The 15,756-nt window shown below is 51.4% G+C and overlaps 1 protein-coding gene across 3 annotated transcripts in view; it reads right to left on the reverse strand.

The window, feature by feature from the left end:
• The window catches only part of osbpl8 (oxysterol binding protein-like 8), a 33,500-nt gene that overhangs the window by 6,798 nt on the left and 10,946 nt on the right, over window positions 1–15,756 (reverse strand). For all 3 annotated transcript variants that reach the window (XM_030353879.1, XM_030353880.1, XM_030353878.1), the window contains exons 5-18: window positions 7,587–7,663; window positions 6,910–6,990; window positions 5,762–5,863; window positions 5,069–5,272; window positions 4,399–4,483; window positions 3,998–4,163; window positions 3,452–3,674; window positions 2,773–2,957; window positions 2,318–2,399; window positions 1,870–1,968; window positions 1,573–1,669; window positions 1,247–1,345; window positions 517–614; window positions 1–25 (exon numbers count right to left, since the gene is read on the reverse strand). The exon at window positions 1–25 is cut by the window's left edge and continues 65 nt beyond it. In XM_030353879.1, coding sequence (XP_030209739.1) covers window positions 1–25; window positions 517–614; window positions 1,247–1,345; window positions 1,573–1,669; window positions 1,870–1,968; window positions 2,318–2,399; window positions 2,773–2,957; window positions 3,452–3,674; window positions 3,998–4,163; window positions 4,399–4,483; window positions 5,069–5,272; window positions 5,762–5,863; window positions 6,910–6,990; window positions 7,587–7,663 — 1,623 coding nt within the window. The remainder of the gene's footprint in view (window positions 26–516; window positions 615–1,246; window positions 1,346–1,572; window positions 1,670–1,869; window positions 1,969–2,317; window positions 2,400–2,772; window positions 2,958–3,451; window positions 3,675–3,997; window positions 4,164–4,398; window positions 4,484–5,068; window positions 5,273–5,761; window positions 5,864–6,909; window positions 6,991–7,586; window positions 7,664–15,756) is intronic.

The following is a 15,756-nucleotide window of genomic DNA, read 5'->3' on the forward strand; positions in this document are numbered from 1 at the left end:
CACTGTCGCTGCTGCCCAGGAAGGGCTGGGGAGAGGAGAGGACATGAGAGGGTGAGGACATGAGAGGGTGAGGACATGAGAGGCTGAGGACATGAGAGGGTGAGGACATGAGAGGGTGAGGACATGAGAGGCTGAGGACATGAGAGGGTGAGGACATGAGAGGGTGAGGACATGAGAGGGTGAGGACATGAGAGGCTGAGGACATGAGAGGGTGAGGACATGAGAGGGTGAGGACATGAGAGGCTGAGGACATGAGAGGGTGAGGGCATGAGAGGGTGAGGGCATGAGAGGGTGAGGGCATGAGAGGGTGAGGACATGAGAGGGTGAGGACATGAGAGGGTGAGGACATGAGAGGCTGAGGACATGAGAGGCTGAGGACATGAGAGGGTGAGGACATGAGAGGGTGAGGACATGAGAGGGTGAGGACATGAGAGGGTGAGGACATGAGAGGGTGAGGGCATGAGGACATGAGCACATGAAGTGTGAGAACAGGGCCCCCTGTTGTGAGGGTCAGACCTTGAGTTTGAACTCCAGCTGGGCGCTGTAGCCCGTCTTCTCACAGCTGATGTTGATCTGGCCTGCCAGCTCCAGGGTCAGGGTCCCGTACAGGATACCTGGTAGAACCGGGTAGAACAGGATAGAAGCAGTTAGAACAGGTTAAAACCAGTTCAGACCAGCCAACCAATTAGTAAACAACTAGTTACAACTAGTTTGAACCAGTTTAAACAGGTAAGAAACAGTTTAAAGCAGTTACAACTAGGGATGTCCGATATTAACTTTTTTGCCGATATCCGATATGCGATATTGTCCAACTCTAAATTTTCGATTCCGATATCAGCCGATACCGATGTCGATATTTGGGTTATTTTTCCTCAAACCTAATTTAGGTAACATTACATATCTCCTGTTGTGGAATGAACACAACATGCTTAATGTTATTGTGATGCCCCACTGGATGCATTCTTGAATGCAACAAGGCTTTCCAAATGTTAATATTGTCTGTGCAAAATAAGAAAAATACTTCAACTTAATTTAAGGGAAAAGTGCCATGTTTTTTAAAAAAAAATCCGATACCGATATTGACCGATATTACATTTTTATGCTAATATCGGGCCGATAATATCGGTGGGCCGATAATATCGGACATCTCTAGTTACAACCCATTAAAACCAGCTAGAACTAGTTAGAACTATCCTGAACCAGTGAAATCCAATCAAGGAAATGAGCGAGTGATTTGACCTCTGACCTTTACAGTGGGCGTAGGGCATGTTCATCACGTAGTCCTCCCCGCGATTGAGGAATGTCAGCCGTGCCTCGCCGTCCAAGATGGCCGACAGGGAGTTACCTAGGCAACAGATAATAACAACGATGTCGATGGTGATAATGTTCACATGTTGATGAAGATGATAATGTTAACCTGATGACGAAGATGTTGATAGTGACAACATCATGATGCAGATGATGATAATGTTAACATTATGATGAAGATGATGATAATGTTAACATGATGACGAAGATAGTAATAATGTTAACATGATGATGAAAATATTGTTAAGTTATGTTCATATTCACCATAGAACTTTGACTTGGCCAGGATGCTACCGCTGATGCAGAACCCGTCCTTCCTGTTGCTGACGTAGAACGCAGAGACAGGAGGGTGGTGCGACACCTACACACACAGATGCAAACACACAGACACACACACAAACACACACACACACACAGACGTTAATATTTTTGGGTGGATATAAAAAATGTAGTGAGATGAGGGCAGTCCTCAAATTTTCTTTGATGGTGTAGAAGTGCTGGTTCTAGCTATTCTAGATGGTTCTAGAGGGTCCTAGAGGGTCCTAGGTCTGATGAGCTGACCTGCTCAGCGATGTAGAAGGTCTTGCTGTTGGTCTCCTGGTGGAGCCACATGCAGCGAAACGTCTCACCGATGATCGGGTTGTACGGCTTCTTCAGACCCTGGGGGAGGAGACATAATCACTCAGCAGGACCACCCACTCAGGACCTGTCAATCACTCAGGACCTGTCAATCACTCAGCAGGACCACCCACTCAGGACCTGTCTATCACTCAGGACCTGTCAATCACTCAGCAGGACCACCACTCAGGACCTGGCAATCACTCAGCAGGACCACCACTCAGGACCTGTCAATCACTCAGGACCTGTCAATCACTCAGCAGGACCCCCCACTCAGGACCTGTCAATCACTCGGGACCTGTCAATCACTCAGCAGGACCACCCACTCAGGACCAATTGGGACCGCCCGACCCTGCTGGGGGCGGGGCGGTTGGGGGGCGTGACCTCGTACCTTGGGTTTCTTGTAGAAGCCGGAGATGTACCACCTGACCACCTGCTTCATGCGGTTGTAGGCGTTCTCCTCCACCGCCGCCCTGCGGAGACACAGGTCAAAGGTCACAGGTCACGTGATCATAGGTCACATGATCGCAGGTCAGATTGAAGGCATTTACAGCAGCAATACATAAGGGTGTCCTTTATTCTCCTCACATAAAATTGCATGTCTATTAATTAAATCTTCCAAATATATTTTCTTTATTTTGTTTATTTTTATTTATTGATCCAGTGATATTACATCCATCTGTAAATAATATCACTAAATCAATAAATAAAAATATACAAAATAAATAAATAAAGGTTTTCCCAGGTTTTCAGGGGTTAACTTTCACGGGGTAACTGTAAAAAGTGTTCCTCCACCAGCTGTAGATAGACGCACAGCCCCAGCCCGAACAGGAAGTGTGTACGTACTGGGACAGGAAGTCGGCGTGGTAGTAGTAGTCGGAGAGCTTGTCCAGGAAGGAGCGCGGCTCCAGGATGAAGGTGGGCAGGACCACCTTGGACAGGTCCATGCCCGGCCGGACCTGCTTCAGCAGGGTCCAGATCAGGGACTTGTTCTCCTCCGAGACCGTCTCCGTCTGCGCCGCCTCGCCCGCCTGCAACACCAGCACACACCTGAGACCCCCTCCTGGTGGACCTGAGACCCCTCATGGGTAACCTGAGACCCCCTCCTAGTGGACCTGAGACCTGAGACCCCCTCCTGGTGGACCTGAGACCTGAGATCCCCACCCAGTGGACCTAAGATCCGAGACCCCCTCCTGGGACACCTGAGAGACCCCCTCCTGGTGGACCTGAGACCTGAGACCCCCTCCTGGGACACCTGAGGGACCCCTTCCTGGTGGACCTGAGACCTTCTCCTGGGTGTGGCCTAACCACACCGATTCCTGGGTGTGGCCTAACTACACCCAATCTTGGTTGTTGCCTCACTACACAGGGGGAGTGGCCTCAATACACAGGGGGCGTGGCCTCACTGCACAGGGGCGTTGCCTGCCCACCCCGGTTCTGAGCGTTGCCTTACTACACAGGGGGCGTGGCCTCACCCCACAGGGGGCGTGGTCTAACGGTACAGGGGACAGGGGACGTGGCCTACCTCCCCCAGTTCCTCGTGGGACTGCTCCATGTATGGGGTCTCCCTGAGGGTCTCGTTGGGGTCCAGGTCGTCCTGGCGCTCCGACGTGTCACTGTCCGTCTCCTCGGGGTCCGAGTCGTCGTGGTCATGGTCCCGGTCCGACTCCTCGTGCTCCGGGTCGCCCTCCCGGTCCGACTTGTCCGAGTAGAGGTCGGGGTCTTTGAACTGGTCCCCGTCACTGAACCTGCAGGGGTCAGGGGTCAGGGGTTGCGCCGGGTCAGGTTATGTTTAGAACTGTCCAAGCATGACCTCTGGGGGTCAAAGGGTTCAGAGAGGGGTCATATAAAACTCATGGAGGGGTCATATAGAAGAAGTCATGTAGGGGTCATATAGAGTTAATATAGGGGTCATGTAGGGGTCATGTAGAGGTTGTGGGGTCATGTAGAGGTCAGAGGGATCATGTAGAGGTCAGAGGGGTCATAAAGGGGTCATGTAGTGGTCAGAGGGGTCATATAGGGGTCAAGTAGGGATCATGTAGAGGTCAGAGGTCCTTCTTGAGTCACTCACTGGAAGCCCTGCATGTTGTGAGCCCGCAGTAGGCTGTAGAAGTTGATGGAGGTCTCTCCTCCCGTTGCCATGGCGGCCAGCTCCTCCTTTCCGTCTCGGACCATCGTCCTCTTCAGCAGACCGGAGCACTTCAGAGCCAGCTCAAGAGCATCCATCCAACACCGCCCTGTTAGATATATACAGATACATCACATATAGACAGGTTATATATACCGAATTTATATTATACATATATACAGGTTATATATACCGAATTGATATCATATATATATACAGGTTATATATACCGGAATTATATCATGTATATATATAAAGGTTATATATACCGAATTGATATCATATATACAGTGAGACAGTGAGAGAGTGAGACGGACAGAAAACAGTGCGAGAGTGAGACAGACCGTCAGACTCCGACGCGGCGCGGAAGATGAGGTGGCTGCTGGGTAACGGCTGAGTGATGGAGCCCACCGCCTCACCCTTAGGACCCTGGGCGGAGGGAGGGAGGGAGGGAGGGAGGGGGGAGGAAGGGGGGGAGAGTGACTACAATCAGATCAGCGTTGTTGTTTTTTATTGAACTACTTTATATCTTGAAAATCTCATGTCAATTAAACAGTTTGAAGAGAGAGCGAGAGAGAGAGAGAGAGAGAGAGAGAGAGAGAGAGAGAGAGAGAGAGAGAGAGAGAGAGAGAGAGAGAGAGAGAGAGAGAGAGAGAAAGAGAGAGAGAGAGAGAGAGAGAGAGAGAGAGAGAGAGAGAGAGAGAGAAAGAGACATCATTAAGATTAAATGGGTGAAATATAAGCTGGATCCCAGAGTTGGGCGTGGTTTCCAACAACAACAACCACCCCCCTCCCTCCCTCCACCCCCACCTTGACGGCCCAGATGGACTGCTCCTCCCCCCACCTCCCCTCCCTCCCTCCACCCCCCACCTTGACGGCCCAGATGGACTGGTCCCCCCCCCCTACCTTGACGGCCCAGATGGACTGGTCCCCCCCCCCTACCTTGACGGCCCAGATGGACTGGTCATCCCCCCCTACCTTGACGGCCCAGATGGACTGGTCATCCCCCCCTACCTTGACGGCCCAGATGGACTGCTCCAGCGGGTGGAAGAGCTTGAAGCAGAAGCCGTCCTTCTTGGAGGGTCTCTCTATGAGCTGGCAGGCAGTCAGCAGCACGGTGCCCACCCACTGCCCGTTCTTGTTGGTCTTGTAGATGAGCAGGACCCCCGGCTTCAGCACACACCACAGCTTGGTCCAGGACTTCAGGGTGCCCCGGATCTACACACACACACACACACACACACATACGATGATGAATACACACACACACACACACACTCCGCATCAACCCTACAGAGCCCTCAGGGTTAAGTTGTGTGTGTATGTGTGTGTGTGTGTGTGTGTTTGTAGAGGGGGTTCATGGAGACCTTGGTATCTGTGTGTGTGGAGGTGGTTTTTGAGGACCATGTGTGTGTGTGTGTGTGTGTGTGTGTGTGTGTGTGTGTGTGTGTGTGTGTGTGTGTGTGTGTGTTTATGTGTTGAGGTGGTTTGTGAGGACCTTGTGTGTGTGTGTGTGTGTGTGTGTGTGTGTGTTTGTGCATGTGTATATTTGTTTGTGTGCGTTTGTGTCTATGTGTTGATGTGGTTTATGAGGAACTTGTGTGTGTATGTGTGTTTGTGTGTGTTGATGTGGTTTGTGTGTTTGTGTGTGTGTGTCAATGTGTGTGTGTGCGTGCGTGTGTGTGTGTTGAGGTGTTATCGGCGGACCTTGAGCCAGTCCGCCATGACGATGACCGAGGGGTCTGTGATGGTGCTCAGCAGCTCCTTGGTCGCTCTCTTCTTCTCCTCTCTGTAGTTCTTCTTCTGCACCTGGGAGGTCAGAGGTCACACACAGGAGGTCACACACAGGCTCAACTACCTGAGAGGAAGAGATCAATCTAACTACCGCAAAACTTCAATTAAAAGTCGATTCCCAATTAAACGCTGAGACCCTTTTTACTTGCCGGGTGCGGCTACACGTTTTAACTAATTAAACGCCTGTCTCAATTAGTCGCCTGGTCTGCTTTCCTAGACGTCGGCGATAAGGGACCAATAAGCTGGATGGCAACCGTCGAAAAACAAGAACAAGAGGAAGATTGTAGCGCGAGTGTTCTGCCCTCGACCCCCAGTGCCTTGCCAGGGCCGCATGACAACATCTGACATCAGTATTTCCGAGCATTACCAACTTTCGCCAGTGGATGGAATCAGTGGACCATTAACAAATCTTAACCATTCAATAACATTTGTAAAACAGGGGAAACATACATGTAACAGAACAGCAAGTGAACGTTCAAATGCCATGGCGCCCCTGAGAAACAAATAGGACCTGCAATTCAAGCTGTCAGTTGCAAAATCTGCTGAACAAAACTCTGGAGAAGCAGCAGCAAGACATTTCTCCGTTGATCCAAAGAGAGTGAGTATTTTGATACGGGGCTCTCTCTCTATCTCGCTCTGTATCTCTCTCTCTATGCATGAGGTTGGCCTAGATGCACTCTCTCTCGGAGCTAGATCAAATGAATGATTGGTAATTGATATGTTATTCGATAGCCTGGTAACTTTTAGACTATGTACGGTAATATTCATACTGGTTTAAATAATCGATTTGATAGAATTTCCCATCTTTGCTGAGCAAGAGTTTGGTTGGAAAAGGAGTTAAAGGCTTGTTCGTTACAGACGACTTTCCCAAATATGGGCCGGTTGAGTATGGTGATTGAAACAAATTTTACGGTATGTTTTGTCTGACCAATACAACTTTGGACACATTTCAGAAAAAGTTTTGTTTCAACAATATCAAGTCCCCTCTTAGCTGCTACGGTTACCAATACCATAGTCAAAGGTTAGTTCCCAGGGTCCTTGTGGGTTCCTGAGCTCCTCACCTTGAGGGACTCCTTCTTGGTCAGACGGCCGCCGGAGGAGGACACGTCCTTATCAGATCCATTGTACAGCTTGGTCTCAGACTGGAGAGAGAGAGAGAGAACACAGTCACCCTCTACCTCGCTCTACCACCGCCGGCTCCCGGGAAGAGAGGCTGGAGTGTTTATGAATGGAGGAGCGGGACCGGACCAGGTGGTAACAGCAGGTGGCAGCAGAACACCAGACCAGGTGGTCCCAGCAGGGGGCAGCAGAGCACTGTATTGGACAGGCAGCATGTGGTGCTGGTAGGTACTCATGAGCAAGAGGTGGGGTGTTACCACGGTAATGTGATGGGCTTGTTACCACGGTAATGTGATGCGCTTGATACCACGGTGATGTGCTGGGCTTGTTTTTACGGAAATGTGATGGGCTTGTCACCACAGTAATGGGTTGGGGTTGTTACCACGGAAACGTGACATCACATTACCGTTGTTACAACGGTAAAGTGATGGAGGTTCTGCCCACAGTAATTTGAAGGGCTTGTTACCACGGTAATATGATGGGCTTGTTACCAAGGTAGCGTTAGAGGGGTTGTTACCACGTTAATGCCATGGAGTTGTTACCACGGTAATGCAATGGTGGTCGTTTCCACGGTAACGTGACAGGCCCTGTTGCCATGGTAACGTGACGGGGTTGGTACCTTGCTCTTTGAGATGGACTGAGACGAGTCGTCTTTCAGAGGCAGTGGCAGCAGATCCTCTTTTCCCCGCTCAAACCCTGCAACAGAACACACACAATACACATGACACACAATACACAAACACCTACACACCTCAGGACGTCCACAGATATACAGGGACTGTAGAGAGCAGCACAGTGTGTGTCACTGCACCCATTGAAGGATACTGCAGATCGGAGAGAGAGAGAGAGAGAGAGAGAGAGAGAGAGAGAGAGAGAGAGAGAGAGAGAGAGAGAGAGAGAGAGAGAGAGAGAGAGAGAGAGAGAGAGAGAGAAAGAGAGAGAGAGATGCAGACCTACAGTGGGAGAGGGAGCTCCAGTCTATTGTCCTTTCTCAGGGTGAATGTTAGAGGGTGAAATATGAACCAACTGTACCAAGCGCTACACGTAGCTTCTCCACTGCCAATGGCTAAAGTTAGCATCCAGAACAAAACACGAGAACCACAAAGATGTAGCGGTTAGCAGCACCGCACACCTGAGCTAACCTTAGCAGCAGGTGACCCCAGCAGGATAAAGGTCAACAGGAAGCCCCAGCAGGAGTTATGACAACAGGAGGTCAACACAGCTGGAGGCTGCAGACGCAAACACCATTTGTATGGTCATGAATGAGGGTTCTGTTCATCATCCAGTGACTTACATTAGCCTTTAATAGCGCATCCTAGCCTCCTAACCACTAACCTCTTGAGCACAAGACTAGCATCCTAGCCTCCTAACCACTAATCTCCTTATCACATGCCTAGTATCCTAGCTCCTAACCACTAAACTAGGAAATTGAAAACAAGACGATAAGATAATCACCACCTGGTCACCGAGGGGAGCTTGGAGCCGGGTGATGGAGGAGGAGGAGGAGGAGGAGGAGGAGGAGGAGGAGGAGGAGGAGGAGGGGGGCTGGGGGGAGGAGGAGGAGGAGGAGGAGGAGGAGGAGGAGGAGGAGGAGGAGGAGGATTAGAAGGAGGAGGAGGAGGAGGATTAGAAGGAGGAGGAGGAGGAGGAGGAGGAGGAGGAGGAGGAGGAGGAGGAGGTGGAGGAGGAGGAGGAGGAGGAGGAAGAGGAGTAGTAAGAGGAGGGGGAGGAGGAGGAGGAGGAGTAGAAGGAGGAGGAGGAGGAGTAGAAGGAGTAGGAGGAGGGCTGGGGGGAGGAGGAGGAGGGAAGAGGAGGAGAGGGAGGAGGAGGAGAGGGAGCAGGACGGGGTACTCTGTATCCCAGGAAGGCTGGTCATCACCTCTGTTGCCTGGCAACAGCAGCCCGTGGACCAGAGGGGAGGATTGTGGGGGAGAGGAGGGGAGGTGGGGTTTCCCATTTATTATTCAGAACCCTGTAGGCGACGTAGAGACCTACACAATGTCCACACAACTCAACAATATACAGTAAACAACAAACACAGCAACACAAACTATCAAGACATCAACATTAACGCTCTGAACAACGCAACCGCAAGACGAAAAGACTAAGTCAACTCTAGAAACCAAATAAATATGAAGACAACACGTATTTAACACATCTTCAGACAACACACTTTAAAGTGCCACAAATGTTTCAAACAACACGAAGAATCGAACCAAAAACATCAAGTACAGGATTCCCCTGATACTGGGAGACAAGAACTCAAACCATCAGCATGTTGATGCTGCTATGGAAACAGTCCCTGCTCACTGCCAAACAAACCCCTGATTGGACTGAGACATACAGGTCTACACTGGGACCAGGGGTTAAACCAGCAGAACCAGTATCAAAACTGGGAACAGAGGTTAAACCAGCAGAACCAGTATCAACACTGGGAACAAGGGTTAAACCAGCAGAACCAGTATCAACACTGGGAACAGAGGTTAAACCAGCAGAACCAGTATCAACACTGGGAACAGAGGTTAAACCAGCAGAACCAGTATCAACACTGGGAACAGAGGTTAAACCAGCAGAACCAGTATCAACACTGGGAACAAGGGTTAAACCAGCAGAACCAGTATCAACACTGGGAACAGAGGTTAAACCAGCAGAACCAGTATCAACACTGGGAACAGAGGTTAAACCAGCAGAACCAGTATCAACACTGGGAACAAGGGTTAAACCAGCAGAACCAGTATCAACACTGGGAACAGAGGTTAAACCAGCAGAACCCCTGCCTGTAGCCCTCCTAGAACCAGATGACCCCTGACCCCTACCTGCTAGTTGTCATGTTAATAATAAAATAAATAATTGTTAATTATTAATTATATTAATAATAATATAAACTGCTGTCAGTTGCTTTGGACATAGGATGGGTATGGAGGAAAGAAGGATCATTGAAGCCCTAGAGGAGCAGCAGCTAGAGGAGTAGCAGCTAGACGAGGAGCAGCAGGCTGACAGCCCTCCTCTCTCCTCCTCATCCTGCTCTGAGCTCCCCCTCTCTAGCGACCGGTATGTGTGTGGGGGGGGGGGGGGGGGGGGGGGAAATGTCCCGGCGTGACGGAGGAGGAAAACCTCTCACAGCCACAGCCAGGCAGAGGAGTAAAGTAACAAGGTTTAATCGGGCCACGCCTTATTTAGCATCCTGGGACAGACAGGGAGTGCTCTGGGAGGTGGGCACTCAGACAACAATGCTAAGTGTTCAGGATTATCAGGACTCAGCGAATGTGGGAGGATTATATTTAGGGCCGTGTTCACAGGGCAGATGTTCTCCAGAGAGGCACGGACCCAACACTGGGTTGAACTCTGACCTCTAGGTCAGGCCTGGTCACGTGGACCAGACATCAGGTGGGTTTCTAGTGGTCTGAGACCCAGCTAACGGTCCGACAGGAGGGACTGACACACCCGTCTGGTGGGTCCTTCAACCACAACACATACTGGGAAGGGGGGAGGGGGGGCTGCTCCGCGGGGGGGGGGGGGGCTCTGCTTTGCGGGGGGCGCGATGACAACCGCATGGCGGCAGGAAGCCACTTGTGGAACTACCGGTTTCTATGGTTACACCGGACGGCGACATCAGCGCCAACGACGGATCGACAGGCGGAGAGAGGAGAGAATGAAGAGGAACAGGAAGTGAGTCAGACAGCAGGCCGGCTGGGCGCTAGTGTGCTGCTAGCTGAAACACCGTGTGTGTGTGTGTGTGTGTGTGTGTGTGTGTGTGTGTGTGTGTGTGTGTGTGTGTGTGTGTGTGTGTGTGTGTGTGTGTGTGTGTGTGTGTGTGTGTGTGTATGTGTCTGTCTGTGCGTGTCTGTGTGTGTGTATGCATAGTGTGTGTAAATAGAATATCTTGGTAATCTTGGTAAAATAAGAAAGAAAATCTGTGAGATTGTGTTTCTGACTGGTTACTACTGATTAGAGTGAGTAAAGCTAGAGATAGAGAGGAGAGAGAGGTGAGAGAGAGAGAGAGACAGAGAGAGAGAGAGAGAGAGAGAGAGAGAGAGAGAGAGAGAGAGAGAGAGAGAGAGAGAGAGAGAAAGAGAGAGAGAGAGAGAGAAACGAGAGATGAGAGATATGAGAGACGGGCAACACAAGAGATGAGAGAGAGAGAGAGAGAGAGAGAGAGATAGAGATGAGAAAAGGTCTTGTGGACACCAGAGGAGCAGAGATAAGACTGGAGCCAGGAGCCTTCATCCTCTCCTCCTTCCACCACTACTGAGTCTGTTGGTCTTTATCTTTAGTCTGCAGGGGGTCCAGGACTATCAGAACCCTGATGGCCCCTACAGAGCCAGTCCGCTTGGAGTTCTGATGATCATAAAGGAGTCAACTCCACCAACATCGAGCAAACGCACCACAAACGTACAAAAACAAATGAAAAACGAATGACAAACGTACGATACACAACACACACATACGACAAACGTAAGGAAAACGTAAGACAAACGTACGAAAAAACGTATGACAAACGTAAGACAAACATAACACAAACGTATGAAGAACGTATGACAAACGGACGTTTTAAGTTTCTTGACAAACTTAAAACAAGCGTCAACCAAAAATCAACAAACGTAAGTCCGACGTATGATACACCACCACAGCCTCCATGGAGCCAGGTGTTTGGAGATGAAAGATTACAATAATGAACAGATACTATGAGGAACTAGAGTACTTCATGTATGTGCAGATATACTCTATGTACAGAACATAGAATATTTAAAGTACTAAACACACAGACACATAGAAAGGAGGGAACATACTCTCATTCTTTACCCCTCTCCCCCCCTCTCTCCCTCTCTCCCTCTCTCTCTCCCCCCCCTCACCTTCCCTCTCCCCCTCTCTCCGGCACTAAACCATTATGAACTTTATAAAGTCTAGCCACCTCATAGACATGATATCTGGGAGATTAGCGGGCAGCAGACCACTCAACGCCACACCACCCAAACTCCACACCACCCAAACTCCAGCCCACTCAAACTGCACCCCACTCAAACTCCACCCCACTCAAACTTCACCCTACCCAAACTCCACCCCACTCAAACACCACCCAACTCAAAGAACACTCAAACACCACCCCACTGAGACACCACCCCACGCAAACCCAACCCCACTCCAAAACCACCCCACTCAAACACCATCCCAATAAAACACTACCCCACTGAGACATCACACCACTCAGGAACAGAGGCCCAGCCTATGGAACAGAGATCAACATGTAGCCACTACACACTACATGACAAATTGCGCTTTTCTAACCAGTGGCCGCTCAAAGCGCTTTACAACACTGCCTAACGTTCTCCCATTCCTGCAAACATTCCCACACCCACGGCGGAGTCCACCGTGCAAGGCGACAGCCAGCTCTTCGGGAGCAGTCAGGGTGAGGTCGCTTGCTCAGTGGACACCTTGAACACTCCGTTACGAGGATCCGGGGATCGAACTAGCAACCTCCCGGTCGCCATCCCGCCCGCTCTACCCGAAGACTTCAGCATCACGCGGTCCAGACCGCAGTGGAGCCAGCCTGTTGCTGTCCCAGCTCTCACTATGAACACAGGATCCCCCTCTCCTGTCTCCCCCCCCCCCCGTCCCCCGTCCCTTCCCGTTGCCCCGTCTCACCCACCTGGCAGGGAGAGGGGTGACAGCTGGTTGTATCCTCCGAAGGACGCGTTGCGGATCAGTTTGCGTCCGCTGGGGTGCAGGGCGCCCGTGGTCCCGCCGCACGTGGAGAAGCGCCGGCGCCCCAGGGGCACGCTGTCCGCCATCCCGGGACCCGGGTCAGGGGTCCGGGGGACGGGGGGGACGGGGGGGGGGCGGGGGCAGCGGGACGACGGAGCGAGGAGCGACTGAGGGTTGACGACGGAGCGCAGAGTTGGAGCAAAAGATCACGAGCAGCAGCGGACGATACACACACGGCACACAAACACACACACCGACACACAGAAACACAACGCACACTCACAAACAAGCACACACACACACACACCTCAGACCCAGACACACCACACAGAGAACAATGAATAGAGCGCACACTAACGCAGACACACACACTCTCCCAGAACAACGACACAGCGCACGCACGCAGACAGCAGCCACACAGAGCTCAGCTCAAGAGAGCTGCTCAGCCTGACTGCAGCACAGCCTTCTAGCGTCTGCCTCTCTCTCTCTCTCTCTCTCTCTCTCCCCGTCTCTCCTCGGGGGAGTGAGTAATGCTAAGCCCCACCCACCCAACAGGCTCCTCCCACTCGCCTTCTAATGCCTTTGATTTCACTTCTCCTCTTCCCCTCTGCTCTTTCCTATGACACTCTACCTTTCTCCCTCTCTGCTACTCTCTTTACATCTTTCTCCCCCTCTCTGCGTCTCTCCCTCTCTGTGTCTCTTTCCCCTTCTCACTTCCTCCCTGCATCTCTCTCCCTCTCTGCATCTTTCTGTCCCTCTCTCTCTCTCTCTCCCTGCATCTCTCTCCCTCTCTGCATCTTTCTGTCCCTCTCTCTCTCTCTCCCCGCATCTCTTTCCCCCTCTTCCCTTCTCTCTCTGCATTTCTCTCCCCCTCTCTGCGTCTTTCTCCCTCTCTCCCCCCCCTCTCTCTCCCCCTGTCTCAATATCTCTCTCTCCCCTTCTCCCTCTCTCTCCCCCTTTCTCCCCATCTATCGCCCTCTCCCCTTGTCTTAATATCTCTCTCCCCCTCTCTCCCCTCTCTCTTCTCTCTCCCCTTGTCTCAATATCTCTCTCTCTCTCTCAATGCAGCTGTTTCCTCATGTTTCACTAATCGATCTCGGTGTCTCCTTCTCTACAGCATCTTCACCTAGCTCTCCGTTCTCTCCCCTCTCTCGTTCTCTGACTCTGTCTTCATTCCACTTCAAACACACACAGAAAACACAGACACACACTCACACACAGACACACACTCACACACACACGCACACACGCACACACAACCACACACAAACACACACACGAGGATGGAATGAAACCGGGTTATCCTCCGAAGGTACCTCAGTGACCGATCACAAACCACTATTCCGGGGTTCAACTGTTTGGTACCTCATTGACCAATCACAAACCACCATCCCGTGGTTCAACTGTTTGGTACCTCATTGACCAATCACAAACCACCATCCCGTGGTTCAACTGTTTGGTACCTCATTGACCAATCACAAACCACCATCCCGTGGTTCAACTGTTTGGTACCTTATTCGCAAATCAAAAACCACCAGCCTTTGGTTCACCTGCTCGGTGTAAGCCTCCATCTTGCGAACAGCGCTGTGTGCCTTGACCGGGTTCTGTACCCCAAGCTGGGCGTCCCCATGTGATGTCACCTCCTCTCATCACAGGGTTGCATAGCAACATGCCAACGGCAGGAGCATGAGCTGTAGCTCCAGCAGAACTTTAATGAGCCAACACAGGCCATTAGCCCGCCTTTATAATGTAGATCCCAGAGCTCGTTAACCTGCTCGTTAAGACCTGCTGCCCTGAGGTAATGCTGAGGACCGACAGACAGCATCGCCATGGTAACCTGAGGCCAGAACCACCCTGTAAGCCCGGGATTATCGGAGAAGAAAGGAGCTTTCCTGGAGATCCAACAAGTGTCCTCTACGGTCTGCTGCCAGGACTAGGTCTCAGCGCTCAGTTAGCCGTTAGCCTAGCCTAGCTCATTCTACCTAGCGTGTAGCTTCCGTGTGCTCCTTAGCTTGGAGCCTTGCTTGTTTTCCTACTCGGTTAAGTTCTTAAGCTTTAATACTTGGTGGAGATGGTTGGTTTCAGTCCATCCTCAGCACACACACACACACACACACACACACACACACACACACACACACACACACACACACACACACACACACACACACACACACACACACACACACACACACACACACAAACACACACACAAGCAGACACACACAAAGGCAATAGCTCTTTAAAAAAAAATCACACACAGAGGCAGAAAATGCACACACACACACACACACACATAAGCACGCACAACCAAAGGTGCTAGCTCTTCCTACTTCTTCTTACCACAGAAGCTACACACACAGCTAACCGTAGCGCTGTAGCTTACCTTGAGCAGCACTGGGTCTGATCTGGGCTGTGGTCTACGTTAGGTCTAGGGTTCAAGGACCGGCCTGATCTGGGCTGTGGTCTACGTAAGGTCTAGGGCTTGAGGACTGGTCTGATGTGGGCTGTGGTCTAGGTCAGGTCTAGGGTTCCAGGACCGGTCTATGATCCGTCCCAGCTCCGCCGGGGTCCAGACCCCCCCACCGCCTCCATCATCTCTCCCCCTCTCTCTCTCTCTACCACCTCGTTCTCCTCACCCTCCCAGCAATGCCCCCTCTCGCCGCCAAGCCACACCCCCTCTCGCCACCAAGCCCCAGACAGAACCCTCGCCCCAGACGGAGGATGGCCATTGGTGGTAGCGCAGCAGGAAGGAGGGACACTGAGAGGGGATTGGTGGACGGCAGTGGTAAACCCCGCACGACAAGACATTATCCCACCGGCTAAATCTGTACGCCCACACCTGCTCTCTCTCTCTCTCTCTCTCTCTCTCTCTCTCCCATTCTGCCTGCCTCACTCGCCCGACTTACGCTCTCCTCTCTCTCCCCCAGTCTCTGCCTATCTAGCTCGCCCCAGGGAGAGAGCGAGGCTGAACCCAATTAGATTCCTGGTGACTCCTACACGTGTGACGCCTTCTCGGCAGCACGGTTGGTGTGTACCTCCTTATAAAACCTTGTAATGATACCTCATTATAAAACCTTGTTACA

This window comes from Gadus morhua, chromosome 4 (assembly GCF_902167405.1).
Source record: "Gadus morhua chromosome 4, gadMor3.0, whole genome shotgun sequence".
In the NCBI taxonomy this organism is placed as follows: domain Eukaryota; kingdom Metazoa; phylum Chordata; class Actinopteri; order Gadiformes; family Gadidae; genus Gadus; species Gadus morhua.